At 46.9% G+C, this 17,832-nt stretch overlaps 1 protein-coding gene across 1 annotated transcript in view; it reads right to left on the reverse strand.

Annotated features, from left to right (window-relative positions):
- LOC123724477 (kielin/chordin-like protein) overlaps positions 1-17,832 on the reverse strand; it is a 39,386-nt gene that overhangs the window by 12,244 nt on the left and 9,310 nt on the right. Inside the window, 26 exon segments of the mRNA XM_045688251.1 lie at positions 548-714; positions 860-990; positions 1,160-1,339; positions 1,526-1,699; positions 3,791-3,873; positions 4,054-4,144; positions 4,528-4,610; positions 4,726-4,899; positions 4,992-5,162; positions 5,322-5,504; positions 5,596-5,689; positions 5,849-5,931; positions 6,324-6,497; positions 6,612-6,705; positions 6,797-6,903; positions 6,994-7,140; positions 7,257-7,350; positions 7,538-7,623; positions 7,717-7,816; positions 7,990-8,068; positions 8,158-8,243; positions 8,355-8,434; positions 8,617-8,710; positions 8,865-8,947; positions 9,033-9,126; positions 9,242-9,315. Coding sequence (XP_045544207.1) covers positions 548-714; positions 860-990; positions 1,160-1,339; positions 1,526-1,699; positions 3,791-3,873; positions 4,054-4,144; positions 4,528-4,610; positions 4,726-4,899; positions 4,992-5,162; positions 5,322-5,504; positions 5,596-5,689; positions 5,849-5,931; positions 6,324-6,497; positions 6,612-6,705; positions 6,797-6,903; positions 6,994-7,140; positions 7,257-7,350; positions 7,538-7,623; positions 7,717-7,816; positions 7,990-8,068; positions 8,158-8,243; positions 8,355-8,434; positions 8,617-8,710; positions 8,865-8,947; positions 9,033-9,126; positions 9,242-9,315 — 3,006 coding nt within the window.

The following is a 17,832-nucleotide window of genomic DNA, read 5'->3' on the forward strand; positions in this document are numbered from 1 at the left end:
CTGCCTGTTCACCCCGCTATCATCCAGAAGGCGAGGTCAGTACAGCTGCATCAAAGCTGGTACCGAGAGACTGAAAAACAGATTCTATCTCAAGGCCATCAGACTGTTAAACAGCCATCGCTAAGACAGAGAGGCTGCTGCCTACATATATACTTGAAATCATTGGCCAGTTTAATAAATGGATCACTAGTCACTTTAATAATGCCACTTTAATCATGTTTACATATATTGCATTACTCATCTCATATGTATACACTGTATTTTATATCATCTATTGCATCTTGCCTATGCCGCTCTGTCATTGCTCATCTATATATTTATATGTATATATTCAATTCCGTTACTTAGATTTGTGTGTACTAGGTAGTTGTTGTGGAATTGTTAGATTACATGTTAGATATTGCTGCACTGTCGGAACTAGAAACACAAGCATTTTGCTTCACTCACAATAACATCTGCTAACCATGTGTATATGACCAATAAAATGTGATTTGATTTTTTGGAAAACATGAAATATTCCATGTTTTCATTCAGTTTGTGGGTTTACCTGCACACTGCGGGCAGCAGTCTCCTGGCAGTGTGATTGGTTGGGGGCAGGAGGTGGGGGGGCAGAAGAGGGGCATGCAAGTCACACTCCCCCTCACACAGGTACAGCGCTGACAGGGATTGGCTAGCCCTGGGGTGAGGGGTGTGGCTGCTGGGGTGAAGGTTTGTCTGTTAGGGGAGTGAGGAGAGTGTTTACAGACATCCAGCTTGTCACAGGGCCTAGACATAACAGTGAAGGTGTGTGTGTGTGTGTGTGTGTGTGTGTGTGTGTGTGTAAGCGTGTCAGTGGGTGTGTGTGTGGAATTAGACCTACCTGTTAGAGTAGACCACACCCCCGTAGAGGCAGGCCTCACAGAGTGGACAGCAGCCATTGGATGATTCAAAGGGGAGGGGGTGGGAACATTGAACAGGACACAGCTTTTTATGACACTTCACCACCTCGTTCTAGAGAGAGAGGGGGGAGAGAGCGAGAAAGACAAAGGGAGAAAAAGATGGGACAGAGGTGTGGGATAGAACAAATATGGAACAGCTGGGAAACAGTGATATAAGAGGATAGACAGACTTCACAGAGATAGAGGGAGGGATAGGGGATGAGATAAAGCTGTCTTCTCACCAGACAGCTGCAGGTGGAGCAGGGGTCAATGGGTGGGGTGAAGGAGGCCCCAGACTGAAACTCCTCCCCCTGGTAAAGGCACACCCCTGTGCAGATGGGGCAGCACTCCCCTGGAGGGACCACAGGACGCGCACACAACACGGGCGGGCACGACCCAGACACACACACCACACCACCGTTCTACACACAGCAACATGGAAATATTGACCAAAACTAGAGCAAATATAGTAATAACATCGTGTCTCGCCAGGGACCTGAAGATTTGTGTTAGCCCCCATTACTGCCTAAGTTTGATCTCAGTGGAGTATCGAAGGTTGGTCACATACAGATATAGTGTATGTGTGTATGAAGTGTGTATGTGTGTACCAGGCATGTGCAGCGTTGACAGTGGTCTGAGGGGTGTGAGAAGCGTTCTCCATTGGAACAGTCTCGTCCGTTGAAGCGACAGCCATCACACACACCGCACGCACAACCGTCCAGCGCAGGGTGTGGACAGGACACAGCAGGACACCTCCGCTTCACACACACTACCTCTCCTCTCTACACACACATACACACACATGTAAACGCACACAAACACAAGAAAACACATCGACAGCCGTCACACAACATATCAATGCAAACATGAACACACAAATACTGGATCAGATGTCTAACTGACATGGAGCAATTATTTGTCTTTTTTTCCACACGGTAACTTGTTGACAGAGGTTGCGCATGTGTTACTTTACGCACACATCACCCTCCACTTCACGTTTCTCACTTTACTCACCCTCTTCTGGACCCTTCCTATCAACCAATTTGATGGACATGATAATGTTGCCCAGAGTTTCCCAAACTCCTCCTAGGAACCCCCCTGGGTGCACGTTTTGTTTTTGCCCTAGCACTACAGAGCTGATTCAAATAATCAAAGCTTGATGATGAGTGGGTTAATTGAATCAGCTGTGTAGTGCTAGGGCAAAAAACAAAACATGTACCCAGGGGGGGCCCAAGGACCGAGATTGGGTAACCCTGATGTAGCCTACGTCTCTGCCTCATATTTATGAACAGCCGACATAAAAACCTGCAGCGATTTGAATGAACGTTCCAAAATATATGTATATTTTTAGGCAACCTTCTCTTTCTGTTGTAACTAAGGATATTGCAGTAGCACAATCGGGACGCACACTGTAAACCCCAAGGAATTCTTTACTCAAACACTTGTCGTAAGTTGTATTCAAAAGTCAATGAAAAGTCATTATTACTTAAAATGTTTATGTGGTACTGACTCAAAACTAAATGAGAAGTCACACCAACTACATTTTTATAGATATGATAACAAATTAACTTTTTTCCCAGCATGCTCTACTGGAGGTAGATTTTTTTTTAAACATTTTTATATCTGTGTTTTTGCATGTACATTGAGTGATTGATTAATTAAATGTTAAGATACATTTTTCTAAATGAATCCAATCATAGAATTTTTGCACCCATTACTGAAATGGTTGTTCCAGTTTAAATGGCTTAGGTAGTTTCCTCCCACTGTTCTTAACCCTGGCAGTCATTATGGATGCAGGTTGCAGGTGAATATAACTTAGGAATTACACATCAATTTGCAAGCTAGCATAATGTGATTTATAATTAGGGTTGTACAATTCTGGTAAATGTCCCAGGTTTTCCAGAAATCCTGGTTGGAAGATTACTGGAATTGTTTTTGGGAAAGTTTGTGGAATTTTGCAGGCCTGATGTGCCCTGTGAACTATGAGTTTCAGGCCACTGTATAAGGCCTTATGATATACATTTTACATTTTAGTCATTTAGCAGACGCTCTTATCCAGAGCGACTTACAGTAGTGAATGCATACATTTCATACATTTTGTATTTTTTTCCCGTACTGGAAAAAATAATTAAAATAAAATAAAAAAATAAATAATGTATGAAATGTAAGTCGCTCTGTATGTAATGGTTAAATTATACATGTACTGTATGTAATGGTTAAATTATACTGATAATAATTCACTTAGGAACTCACTTGGTGACGGCCACCAGACAAAATGAACGAATTCAACAACCATGTCTCTGTCAATAACAAATGCAGTCATGGGTGGTAACTCTACAATTCAATCGAAAAGGCACGGCACACTGGTAAATTATTGGGAGTCGTGGCTTAGTGAGGGCATTAAATTTAAGTATACCTTAATTAAAAAACGGCATTTGTATTACTCATATGAAGGTAGTACTGTTCACTTCAGCTATTTAACTTTCTTATCCAGTCATTTTTTAGGTCATCGGTTTCCTCAAAATGTTTGAGTAGCCAGAACGTATTCGGTTTTACAGTGCAGTCTACACATTGCTTTGGGGCAAAAACAATCTGCGTTTTAACCACAAATAACATACAACTGCTAAATAAAATAAAAAGAACACTAATACTTTGACTCCCTGTCTGCTTCCTGCTTAGCCAATGTTTGCAATGATGATAAAAAAAGAGCATCACATCGCTATTTAGACTGCCTGTCTGAGTCCTGCTTGTGTTTGATATGGGAGGGAGTTGTAAAGTAGAGAATCTCGCACATGCGCAGAAAGAGGATTGCAAACGCAGCCACTTAACCTTGACCCCACCCTGAACTCTGACCCTGATACTTGACCACTCACTGAGCATGTGCAGTCATCACACGTTCCTCTGGTTCCAGGGAAGACCTGTCCATCAACGTAAGCCCCATCCTGGAACACACAGCCTACACACACACACACACACACACACACACACACACACACACACACACACACACACACACACACACACACACACACACACACGCGCAGGCAGACATACACACAGAACAAAAACATAATGTCAGTGTCAGACAGAAAGAAATAAAGACAGACAGACAGATATGTTATAGTGGGTAGAGTACCGTCACACACGGGGCAGCCACAGGGGCTGGTGACAGGATGAGAGCAGGAGGCTGGAGGACACAACTTCTTCACACACCTCACTGATCCACCCTACAGACAGAGAGAGAGAGAGAGATATAGAGAGGAGAGAGAGTGGGAGAGAGATAAAAATATTAAAATAAAGTTACACATACAAAGTACATATAGGTGTCTGATGAAGGTGATTACGCCGAAACGTAAGCCTGAATCTATGTCCAGTCAATAAATAATCAGATCTATGCAGAAACAGAGTGATCCTTTTTCTTTATTTTCCTGGGCAATCATCTGTCGTGTCCTGGGGTAATAATTTTGGCGAAGGGTCCTGGGGTAATAATTTTTAAGTCCCTCTGTTGAGCACCTTATTACGTTTTTGTTCAAGCTTAGCTGATGCTTGTTTGGGTATACTTTCTTTCCATTGTGTATTAAACACTAAATAGTGTGTGTGTGTGTGTTACCTGGCAGGTACATTCTGAGCAGGGGTCAGTAGGGTCAGGGATTGACTGGCCGCTGATGAGGACCACATTGCCATGGGAACAACCTGTCACAGGAAGAAATTGCCATAGAAACCATGTCTAAAGGAGAAACATTGTAAATATGTTACTTAGAGGAACACTGACATACGGTGTGTGTATGAGGTGTGTGTGTGTACGCACGGTTACACTCGCCGCAGCACTGGCCAGGTGGCTTGTAAGGGTGTGTGCAGTCCTGGTAGCAGGGTAGCTGGCTACACACCACATCACCTACGTAACACGTACACACTCGACACGGGTCCTCTCCACTGAGAAACTCATAGCCATCAGGATACTCCTTACCCCCATACATACAGCCTGCAGAGAGAGAGCGAGAGAAGGGTTTAGTCCTTCCCCTCTAATCAGAGACTGATTTAGACACACACACAATATCCCACAAGGTGTCTCACCATCACAGGCTAGGCAGCACTCTCTCTGTATGGGGTAGGGACAGCTGACAGCAGGGCAGCGTTTCCTCTCACAGTGGACAGAACCCTCGCGACACACACACACTCCACATGGGTCCGACACATCACCCCACGACTCCCCATTGGCCCGTTCCTGACCCTCATACAGACAGCCTGAAACACACACATGTGAGCTGTATGTATAATATCATGTTATGTAGGCTGTATGAAGGGTAATGTCATGTTATGTAGGCTGTATGAAGTGCAATGTCATGTTATGTAGGCTGTATGAAGTATAATGTCATGTTATGTAAACTGTATGAAGTGTCGTACCGTCACAGGTCCTGCAGCACTCCTGCTGTATGGGGTGTGAGCAGTGAGCGAGGGGGCAGGGCTTGCGCTGACATCGAGACGTCCCATTGATGCAGAGGCATGATTGACAGGGGTCAGTGGGGTCGTAGAAACGCTCAGTGTGTCTGTAGGGCCGACCCTCATACACACAGTCAGCAGGGGGGACTGCACAGACACAGAATCATTTATGACACCAAATAATACATTTACTTTGATTTAAATGAGTCAATCTTTGTCCCTGGCTGTAGTTGCGTACCTGGGCATTGGGGGCAGCATTCTCCAGGCAGCAGGTTGGGGATGGAGCACCCCAGCGGTGGACACCTCCTCATCAAGCACTGGACGTTACCATTCTACAACACACACAAGGTATGGGCCTAACAGGTTCATGGTTTTAGGCATATGGGACTGTCACTCAAACCTTGAGCTACAGTAGGATGGTCGTTTTAGAATGGGTAAAACACTGGATTACAGCTAACCCTCAACATTGGTGGTGATGTGTGTATTCTTACGATACAGTGGCAGGTCCTGCAGTTGTCAGTGGGATGGAGGAACTCTTGTCCGTTGGGGTACTCTTTCCCAGCGTAGCTACACCCTGCAAAAAGGGTGTTCTTTACTTAGACATGGTTTGACACTATACACGTGTGTGTGTGTATGCCTACGTGTGTGTGTGTGTGTGTGTGTGTGTGTGTGTGTGTGTGTGTATGCATGCCTACGCGTGCGTGTGTGTGTGTGTGTGTGTGTGTGTGTGTGTGTGTGTGTGTGTGTGTGTGTGTGTGTGTGTGTGTGTGTGTGTGTGTGTGTGTGTGTATGCCTACGTGTGTGTGTGTGTGCGCATGCCTACGTGCGCGCTGCGCGTGTGTGTGTGTGTGTGTGTGTGTGTGTGTGTGTGTGTGTGTGTGTGTGTGTGTGTGTGTGTGTATGCCTACGTGTGTGTGTGTGTGTGTGTGTGCGTGCGTGCGTGCGTGTGTGTGTGTGTGTGCGTGCCGTTACAGTTGTTCTGGCAGCAGGTCCCTGGGAGGGGGGTGGTGCAGTGAGGCCGGGGGGCATTCTGATGCGTGGCAGTCAACCCTCCCTGAACACACACACACTCCTCACACACACTCACCGGGCTGGGGAATACCTCGCCGTCCACAAACACACGGTTCTCAAAGGAACAGTCTGGAACAAACACAAAGGCAGAAATACACTTAGACAACACAGGTGTTTTGCATTTACAAGGTTAATATATGTGGGTGTTAATATATGTGTGTGTGTGTTTTAGGCGAAGAGTACCTGGGCATTTAGGGCAGCACTCTCCGTGCGGTGTGTGTGTGTTGGAACAGTTCAGGGGGGGACAGGCTCTCCTCACACACTGCACCGTACCCTCCTGGGGAGTGGGGGTAGGACCATGTTATGCAATTTTATGTTGCAGTATGTTATGTGTGTGTGTATGTTTGGCTGTGTGTGTGTCCTCTCACCAGACAGGTGCAGGTATGACAGGGCTGGTCGGGGTGTGTAAAGGTTTGTCTGTTGCTATAGATACGCTGATGGAAGGTACAGCGTTCACACTCTGCACAGCACAAACCTAGAGAGAAAGGAAAAAGAGAATGGAAAAGAAAGATAGCCATTTCAAATAAATACACTCAGACAGACATGCACACTCACACAGTCTTACCGGTGCTCTTGGTGGGGTGTGTGCAGGCAGTGGGGGGACAGTGTGTGTATGTACACACCACTTCTCCGTTTAGACAGGTACAGCTGGAGCAGCCCTCGGCCTGCCACTGAGAACCCTCCTCATACTTCAACCCCTCCAACACACACACTATAGAAAAAAAGAGAGAGGGGGGGGGTGTAGGATTGATTATGTCAAGATATATTCCTGTCTTTATCTCTGGTATGTATAGGATGTTATCAATGTTGCAAAATAATATGTGGTACCTTTGCAGATGGGGCAGCAGAACTGGGGGTCATTGATGGGGTTGGAACATTGGACCGGAGGACACCTCTCCTCTTGGCACCTCACATTTCCATCCTGATACACACACACACACACACACACACACACACACACACACACACACACACACACACACACACACACACACACACACACACACACACACACACACACACACACACACACACACAAACTTATGTTTGTTTGTTAGTATGTGCATCAATGTGTGTATGTCTATCTGTGTGTGTGAGTTCAGACCCACCTTGCAGCTGCACTGGACACAGGGTCCACTTCCAGCTGGGTTAAAAACGTTACCATTAACGTAGACTCTCCTCTCGTACTCACACTCTGCAGAGACAGACACACACACAGAGGTGGGATGGATAGGTAGTGGTGAAGGCTAGAAGTTAGAGTGTAAAGACTGCGGCAGGCTGAACTCACGATCACAGGTGGGACAGCACTGTCCTCTAGGCGTCGCAGGGTGGCTACAACGCAGAGGAGGACATGATGCATCCATACGCTCACATGACACCTCTCCAGCCTATTGGTAAGAGAGATACATATCACATGACAACTTTCCAGCCTATAGGAGAGAGAGAAACGCATCAAATGACACCTCAACAGCCTATTCATAGACTTCCAATATGTAACTTTTTTGTTGTGGCCATACTGATTCCCGACTTGAACACGCCCACACACACAGTCAGTACTCACAGAGCAATGGCAGCGGAGACAGGGATCTGTCCTGGAGGGGAACATCAACACCTGAGAGTCATACTCACACTGCTCACACCTAGAACACACACACAGGCGAAAGATGATGTATATTTAACTACATGTGCTACTACAGCTACGATACTGGAGGTTTTATGTGTGTGTTACCGTGGGCAACAGTCTCCGGGGCGACGGACAGAGTTGGGACAGGAAATGGCAGGGCAGGGTCGAGGCGAGCAGAGGACATCTCCATTCTGAGGAGAGAGAGGAGAAACACACACACACACGTCAGGGTCTGTTTTAGACACATACTGAATGCACAAATATTTGACATACAGAGACACAGAGCTCTCTCACAGTCTTACCATACACACACACTCCTGACAGCGCTCTACACTAGGGACCTGGGCTCCATTCAGGAAGTCCTGGCCATTCATTCTGCAACCTGAAACACACATAATCACACACTGTCACTGTATACTCAATTCTACGCACACACACACACACACACACACACACACACACACACACACACACACACACACACACACACACACACACACACACACACACACACACACACACACACACACACGCACGCACACACACGCAGACAGGGTGTCTCACCGTGGCAGACTGGGCAGCAGGTATTGGGTGGTGCGGAGGAAGGGTAACGACATGGAGGGCTACACCTCTCTGTCTCACATTTAACAACACCCTCCTGGCAAAAGTTAAAGGTCAGGAAATTAATCTACAGTAAAAGTACATTCCTGTCAGCACATGAAGCCATCTCTAGTGGATTATGAGAAATAGAAAGAACAAAAGAGAGAGAGAAAGAAGGAGAAAGAAAGGAAGCAAGTGAGAAAGAGACTCACCTGACAGTAACAGAGACTACAGGGGTTTTCTGATGGTCTCCATTTAGCTCTGTCGTGGTAATGGATGCCTGTATGGATACAACCTACAGACACCCATCACAAATAAATGCATATGTCAGTAATAAGAACACATGATTGCTTCTGTCAGAGTGTATGAATTAAACAAACCTCTACAGCGAGGGCAGCACTCTCCATGAAGTGTCTCCTGTTCAGAGCAGTCGATGGGGGGGCAGGAAGGTGGGGAACACACCATACTACCCTCCTAGCACATCCCACAGAAAGAAAGAGCAAAGAATCCTAATTTAGTCAATGTATGTAAGTGTTGAAGTGTATGTTGGTACGTACTGTATGTGTCAGTGTATGGCAGACATATTCACCTTGCAGGTGCAGGTCTGGCAGCCGTCAATGGTGTTGATAGAGGAATTATAGGGACGACCATCTAACTTACACCCTACAGACAGAAAGAGAGAGAGGTTAGGGAGGTGTGTGTATGTTTGTTCTGTGTACTCGTATCTGTCCATGTCCACATGCTAGCAAGTATGTGTGTGTTTATGATGGGTGTGTTTGGGTGAGTGTCTAGTTGTCAGCAGTATCTATCTGACAAACAATCAGACCTAAGAATAAATAATACCCTGGTAATTGGAATGTGTGTTTCTGTGTGATATCCCTCCCTCCGTCCCTCTTTCTCCCTCCCTCCCTCCCTCCCTCCCTCCCTCCTCCCTCCCTCCCTCTTTCTCCCTCCCTCTTTCTCCCTCCAACTCTCTATCCCTCTAATTCTCTCTCCGCTCTCTCCAGAACATCTGGCTTTCCTCTTTAGTAATGACACAACAGCATGCTGCTCATATAAACACACACACACACATGCGCACAAACACACACACACACACACACACACACACACACACACACACACACACACACACACACACACACACACACACACACACACACACACAGAGAGAGAGATGTTTTACAGCTGTAACCATAAACAGAGGTGCCTGCCGTGGTACAGAGTTAGAGACTGCCCGGTGAGTACATTAACACACAATTGACTTGTCAGAGCAACAGTTTGTGTGTGTGTGTGTGTGTGTGTGTGTGTGTGTGTGTGTGTGTGTGTGTGTGTGTGTGTGTGTGTGTGTGTGTGTGTGTGTGTGTGTGTGTGTGTGTGTGTGTGTGTGAGGCAGCCCACCAACTGTGCCAGAAAGCATTTCCGCCACTCATCCGAGCATGCAGGCCAACGCAGAAAGATCAAAGAGTGTATGAGTGCGTGTTTGTGTCTGCATAAGAGTGACTGACTGTGTGTGTGTGTGTGTGTGTGTGTGTGTGTGTGTGTGTGTGTGTGTGTGTGTGTGTGTGTGTGTGTGTGTGTGTGTCGGCTGGATGCCATCAGAAACAATTAAGAGAGAAAAGACGGACAGAAAAGAAAGATGGACAGAAAAAAACAAGAGGAGACAAAGACAGTAGACAGAGAGGCTGGGGAAAGAAAAAGAAAGACTGATTAAGACAGAAGATAAGAGAGAGAGGTAGGAATGAGAGAGTGTGAGGGATGGAAAGAGAAATGAAGAGAAGACGGAGAGAGATAGAGGGGGAGAGAGATGGGAGAGAGAGAGAGAGAGAGAGAGAGAGAGAGAGAGAGAGAGAGAGAGATTGAAGGCATAATATCATGTTTGCAGTACATTCCAACAGGGTCGTTTCTATAGGGAACATGACAGAACAGAGACCCATTCGACATATACCGGCCTACTGTGTGAATATGTGTGTGTGTGGAAATGGAACTTGCTTGAAAAGTAAGTAACCTTTTCATTTCTATAGGAAACATGACAGAACAAAGACACATTTTACGAATACCAGGGTGTGTGTGTGTGCGTATGTGTGTGTGTATGTGGTGAATATCATGTGGTGGGTAAACAGCGTAATAGATGAAGAAAAGCAGCAAAAAAGAACACTAGAAACATTCACTCCCTTTATCTAATACAGTGTGGTACATTGATTACACCTCCTGATATCTAAATATCTCCTACTTCAGTTAAATATTCAAAGGAAGTGCAACAGGGTGTGCAGGCTTTCATTCCAACCCATCATCAACGTGTATTCCAGAAAGAGAAAAGTGTCCTATCTCCAGACTTGGTAACCCGCCTTGGTAATGAAAGCTCTAATGTCGAACTGCATTAGTTTTTCATGACAAAAAAGCATTTTCTAGTCATCTTCCACTAAGCTGAATGACATGGGCGCCGGTCAGCACTGGTTACCAGCCCTGGCAGATGACGTACGCTCCGGTGGTTGGGTCAAGCCACTCAGTAAAGCAGGAGCCACAGTTCCGCAAACGACACTCAGCCATCGGGTTACCAAGACAACGTGCTTCACGGCAGAGGTCAGGGCAGGTCAAGGGGGCAGAGCCAAGAGGACAACCGGAGAACCAGTGTAGTTCAAAACAAAACCTACAACACACACACAAACCTATGAGAAGATACAAGAACAACTTCTACTCTAAAGAGATATATTCAATACTCATTGGTTGCTGTTTACATCCCCTCTCTAATTGACCGATGGTTACCTGCTGTCTGGGGTGATTGGCAGCCAAATGTCCCGTCCCCTCTGTGACATCACCTTGTGGGTGTAGTAGTTATCAGAATGCTTCTGTCCTGCCCACTCCCGCTCCAGCTGACCAATCAGGGCTTGGCTCTCCTCTTGATCCAGAGCCATCCAATCCTGCAAAGGCCAGTGCTGAGGCAGGGCTGTGATTGGAGAGCAGGTTCTTGTAATGTGGTTAAGAGTGTGTTGATTGGTTGAAATTAGCTGCTGTTGGGTGTGGTAGTAGAACCGTAGGTAGTGCGGTCCGTTGTAGAACCAGTTACAGCTGTCCTTATCGTAACCGTCTGGTCGAAATCCAAATGCATCAAAACCACCCCGGTCCAAACCAAAGGGGTCGAAACCATAAACACTGTAGCCACTGTCGCTAAAGAGCTCTGACATAACCTTCTCTCTTTCTCTCTCCTCCTCCTCTCCACTCTCCTCTCTCACCTCACTCTCCTTCTCTTTCTCCCCCTGAGTCTCCTCTTCTCTCTCCTCCTCCCTCATAAACAATCCATCCCAGCGCATCCCGAACCATGTAACATTGTGGCGGTCAAACCCATAGCGGTTGTATCCAGAAATGTCATAGCCCTCTTTGTCGATGTGGTCACGGTCCAAACCATCCCTATTGTAACCAAGCCGGTCCCAGCCCATGCGGTTGAAACCTTGTCTGTCATATCCATTGCGATTGTAACCACTGTGGTCAAAGCCATCATAGCCTTGTGCATTGTAATCATAGGTGCTATGTTTATGGTTGTTTTGTGTATCTTGTCTCTTTCTGTGATAGCTGGCAGTGTCTTTCGCTCCTCTGTGGCGGCCCTTCCCTCTTTCGGCAAGGAGTGATGATGTCACATTGCAGGGAGCTCCGAGGGTTATGGGTACATACACCACACACAGTTGTTCCCGTGAAGACATCACATCATCAGGAGCAATGCCGAACGGCTTCATCTTGACGTGGCGCTGCCTCACCGGGTACTGGGTGTGTAGGTGAGTGTGCCCATGAGCTTCTTCATGAGTGTGCACGTCTCTGTGCCTGTCCTGCCAGTGTGTCCAGAGCTTGTCGATGAAAGCGGCGTGTGAGAGGTAGAGGGGGTCATAGGCGGCCAGAGGAGAGGCCATGTGGCCCCCCACCCAGAGCCTAAATAGCCCAGACAGCCCCTGCAGAGCCTGGGAGAACGACAGGAAGTTTCCCTGGGACAGTAGCCTCTGGACGCTCACCGCGTCAGGCACAGACACCTGCTGAGACCAAGGGACAACGTCAGAGGAAAACATGACAGACAAATAAAGATCACTTTAATGACCTTTAGCAATGACATACAGTAATCATTTCATAGTGAATACATCTTCAAAACATTGTAAAATCATGAGGCTGACCGAGGTGTTGAAGCTCCGTCGTAGACAGGGGGACCAGTGGAACCGTGCAGACAAGCCCTGGAAGGAGTGGTGGGGGACACAGCCTGAGACAGAGTTGCTCTCTTGCTCTCCATCCCCCTCACTCGCTCTATCCCTCTCTTCATCCCTTTCCCTCTCGCCATTCCCCTCTCTCTCTCCGTCTCCTCCAAAAATCTCGGCCTGCCAGACAGCTGAGGTCAAAAGATCCCCAGAGTCGACCGTCCACTCGAAGTACGGAACACCCAGTTGGCATGACGACACAGCCTGGAGCTCCTGCTCCACCACCCGCAGGAAGTAGCGCTGCCAGGGCAGGAAGTAGGTGTGGCCACCAGCCTGAGGGGAGAACTCAGCTCTCAGCTTGGTGAAACCGTCCCATACACCTACAGAAAAACCAACATGAAAACAAGACTGATCCAAGGTATAATAGAGAACAAATCTCAGTTAGCTGTACACTTTGGTAGTAAAGAGTTGTATATGAGTACCTGGCTAGTAGAGTTAGCTGTAAAAGTGTATCTAGCTAGTAGAGTAAGCTGTACAGTGTACATAGCTAGTAGAGATAGCTGTACAAGTGTACCTAGCTAGTAGAGTTAGCTGTACAAGTGTACCTAGCTAGTAGAGTTAGCTGTACAAGTGTACCTAGCTAGTAGAGTTAGCTGTACAAGTCTATCTAGCTACTAGAGTAAGCTGTACCGGTGTACCTGGTTATTAGAGTTAGCATTAGCTGTAAAGGTATACCAGGCTAGTAGGGAGTTAGCTATACATGTGTACCTAGCTCGTGGGGAGTTTGCTATACAGGTGTGCCTAGCTAGCTAGGGAGTTAGCTATACAGGTGTCCCAGGGTTTCCGTTAGGGACATTTCACCGGAAGCATTTTAATTTAAAGCTGTAAACGGATACCAGAGTAGTAGGGTGTTAGCTATACAGGTGTACCTCGCCAGTAGGGAGTTAGCTATACAGGTGTACCTAGCTAGTAGGCAGTTAGCTATACAGGTGTACCTCGCTAGTAGGGAGTTAGCTATACAGGTGTACCTAGCTAGTAGGCAGTTAGCTATACAGGTGTACCTAGCTAGTAAGGAGTTAGCTATACAGGTTTACCTAGCTAGTAGGGAGTTAGCTATACAGGTGTACCTAGCTAGCTAGGGAGTTAGCTGTACAGGTGTGCCTAGCTAGCTAGGGAGTTGGCTATACAGGTGTACCTAGCTAGTAAGGAGTTAGCTATACAGGTGTACCTAGCTAGCTAGAGAGTTAGCTGTACAGGTGTACCTAGCTAGCTAGGGAGTTAGCTGTACAGGTATCCAGGGTTTCTGTTAGGAAGATGTGGCGCGAGACATTTGACCGTCAGCCTTTTAATTTAACGGACATTTGAAAAATTTACCAGACCCATATGAATTGGGTGCGTAACCTGATTAGGGCGTCCACCCACGATGCTTAGAATGACAGAAATCACATTTATGTTTATTTATCTTATCAGAACATGCAACTAGAAGATGCAACGGCGATGTCCTTCTAACTGAATTCGCAAGTCGGTTAGGACATCTACTTTGTGAATGACACACATACTTTTTCCAACAATTGTTTACAGACAGATTATTTCACTGTATCACAATTCCAGTGGGTAAGAAGTTTACATACACTAAGTTGACTGTGCCTTTAAACAGCTTGGAAAATTCCAGAAAATGATGTAATGGATTTAGAAGCTTCTTTTAGGCTAATTGACATCATTTGAGTCAATTGGAGGTGTACCTGTGGATGTATTTCAAGGCCTACCTTCAAACTCAGTGCCTCTTTGCTTGACATCATGGGAAAATCAAAATAAATCAGCCAGGTCTGGTTCATCCTTGGGAGCAATTTCCAAACGCCTGAAGGTACCACGTTCATCTGTACAAACAATAATACGGAAGTATAAAAACCATGGGACCACGCAGCCGTCATATGGCTCTGGAAGGAGACGCGTTCTAGAGATGAACGAACTTTGGTGCAAAAAGTGCAAATCAATCCCAGAACAACAGCAAAGGACAATGTGAAGATGCTGGAGGAAACAGGTACAAAAGTATCAATATCCACAAGTAAAACGAGTCCTATATCGACATAACCTGAAAGGCTGCTCAGCAAGGAAGAAGCCACTGCTCCAAAACCGCCATAAAAAAGCCAGACTACGGTTTGCAACTGCACATGGAGACAAAGATCGTACTTTTTGGAGAAATGTCCTTTGGTCTGGTGAAACAAAAATAGAACTGTTTGGCCATAATGACCATCGTTATGTTTGGAGGAAAAAGGGGGAGGCCTGCAAGCCGAGGAACACCATCCCAACCGTAAAGCCGGGATGTGGCAGGATCATGTTGTGGGGGTGCTTTGCTGCAGGAGGGACTGGTGCACTTCACAAAATAGATGGGATCATGAGGGAGGAAAAGTATGTGGATATATTGAAGCAACATCTCAACACATCAGTCAGGAAGTTAAAGCTTGGTCACAAATGGGTCTTCCAAATGGACAATGACCCCAAGCATTCTTCCAAAGTTCTGGCAAAATGGCTTAAGGACAACAAAGTCAAGGTATTGGAGTGGCCATCACAAAGCCCTGACCTCAATCCTATAGAAAATATGTGGGCAGAACTGAAAAAGCCTGTGCGAGCAAGGTGGCCTACAAACCTGACTCAGTTACACCAGCTCTGTCAGGAGAAATGGTGTACCTAAGTAGCTAGTTGGGAGTTGTGAGCTGTAAACTGGTGTACCTACAGTAGCTAGTTAGGAGTGAGCTGTAAACAGGTGTACCTACAGTAGCTAGTTAGAGTGAGCTGTAAACAGGTGTACCTACAGTAGCTAGTTAGGAGTGAGCTGTAAACAGGTGTACCTAGCTGGTTGGGGAGTTAGCTGTACACAGGTGTACCTAGCTGGTTGGGAGTTAGCTGTACACAGGTGTACCTAGCTAGTTGGGAGTTAGCTGTACACAGGTGTACCTAGCTAGTTGGGAGTTAGCTGTACACAGGTGTACCTAGCTAGTTGGGAGTTAGCTGTACACAGGTGTACCTAGCTAGTTGGGAGTTAGCTGTACACAGGTGTACCTAGCTAGTTGGGAGTTAGCTGTACACAGGTGTACCTGGCTGTGCGTAGAGCCTCCTGATGGCTCGTTGGTACTGGCGTCTCTCTTTCAGGGTCAGGTCTCGTATCTCCTTCCGCTGTGTCAGTTGACTACACCCACACTGCACCGCTCCGCTTTGATCACACAAACACTCTTCACAGCCATGCCTGAACCCCTCCCCGTAGCTCCGTGGCAGGCTATGGTAGAGGCAGCCACAGGCGTGGACGCAACCCACCTCAGAGCAGCGCTGGCCGGGGGAGAAACTCACAGCCTCTCCCTCTCCCTGCAGGTCCCTGACCCTGGCCTGACAGGCTGACACAGACAGGTACTCACAGCTGTAGGTGAAATCAGCATCCGTCCCGTCAAACCCACTAGCATTTTTCTCTCTCCCTCTCTCCTCCTTTCTTTCTCTCTGCTGGTCTGGCCTGGTCAGGTTGAACCACTGGTAACCAAAGTGATCAGATCCGTCCTCCTCCAATGTCCTCTTGTCAGTTATTTCTCCAAACCATGCCTCTTCCTCCTTTTGGCCCCTTCCACTCTGCTCCTGGTTGGAGGTTGTGTTGTATCCATGGCGACCATTGCCCTGGCTGTCGTAGCCAACGAGAGGGCTCGGTTTGGGCAGGCGGAAGCAGCAGGCTCCCATCATGCACTGCTCCTGACAGGCCTCGAGGGAGCGGAAGTTGTTGTTGCTGTTTCCTGTGCAGAACAGGAAGTGGTCACAGCGGCCATGGGCGGGGCTGAAGGACCAGCGACGCTGAGGTGAACTCTGACCTCTACAGCTGCCCTCTGGACGGGGCTGCCAGCATGCCTACACACACACACACAGCGCCTTTTACCCTCCCTAACCCAGTGCAGAATTCTCCATTAAACATCAGGACAATGCTAGTCTAATGTTAGGCATTAAGTACTGCAAAGCAGTGGTGAGTTTCAGAAAACCTTGTTGCTAAACTGGAGTTTTTCTTTCAACAACCTAGCTGCACCAGGCATGAGAGAGAAACGGACTCCAACATCTCAGAAGAGGTAAGGTTTTGTCTTTTCGTTTAGGCAGTTGCTCGTAATTAGCTGGAAGGCTAAAGAGATTATCCCTGAATCACTACGAATTGTGTGGTGCAGACCAATTTATTGGATGCGTATGACAGCACCCCGAAGCGCAATAAGTATGAATGTTCTGACTTCTGCAGAGGCCGCTTTGCTGTAAATGCTATATGGCCACTGCAGATCTCAGATTGACCATAAATCGACTTTCAGAGTAACTTGGGTCTCAGTCCTTGAGAGAAAAGTACAACTTTAGCTATGAAGGCTTTGGAAAACTCAACCCAGATTGTTTACCAACACAGCTCTAACTATTATACAGCACTACCCCACAGCAGATCACTACACACTATTTACATCTCAGGAGAAATCTACAACACTAACTAGCATGCAATTCTACAGCAATGCAAAACTCTAGAAAACACAGCTCTGCAGTGCACACACAACTCTACAACACAACTCTACAACACAACTCTACAACACAACTCTACAGCACAACTCTACAGCACAACTCTACAACACAACTCTACAGCACTACTCTACAGCACAACTCTACAACACAACTCTACAGCAGTGGTTTTTAACTTGTGGTATGCGGAGGTACTGCAGGTGGGCCTCAATTGTTTGAATTCGTTTTTCTTCCAAAAATAATAACATAATGTTGTTATAAACAATTTCACAAATTGTTTAACAAACATCCATCTTGGGGCCTCCTGAGTGGCACAGCGGTCTAAGGCACTGCATCGCAGTGCTAGAGGCGTCACTACAGATCCGGGTTTGATCCCGTGCTGTGTTGCAGCCAGCCGCGACCGGGAGACCCATGAGGCGGCGCACAATTGTCCCAGCATCGTCTGGGTTAGGGGAGGGTTTGGCCGGCCGGGCGAATGCACGCTGAC

The sequence above is a fragment of the Salmo salar genome, chromosome ssa10 (genome assembly GCF_905237065.1).
Source record: "Salmo salar chromosome ssa10, Ssal_v3.1, whole genome shotgun sequence".
Taxonomy (NCBI): Eukaryota; Metazoa; Chordata; class Actinopteri; order Salmoniformes; family Salmonidae; genus Salmo; species Salmo salar.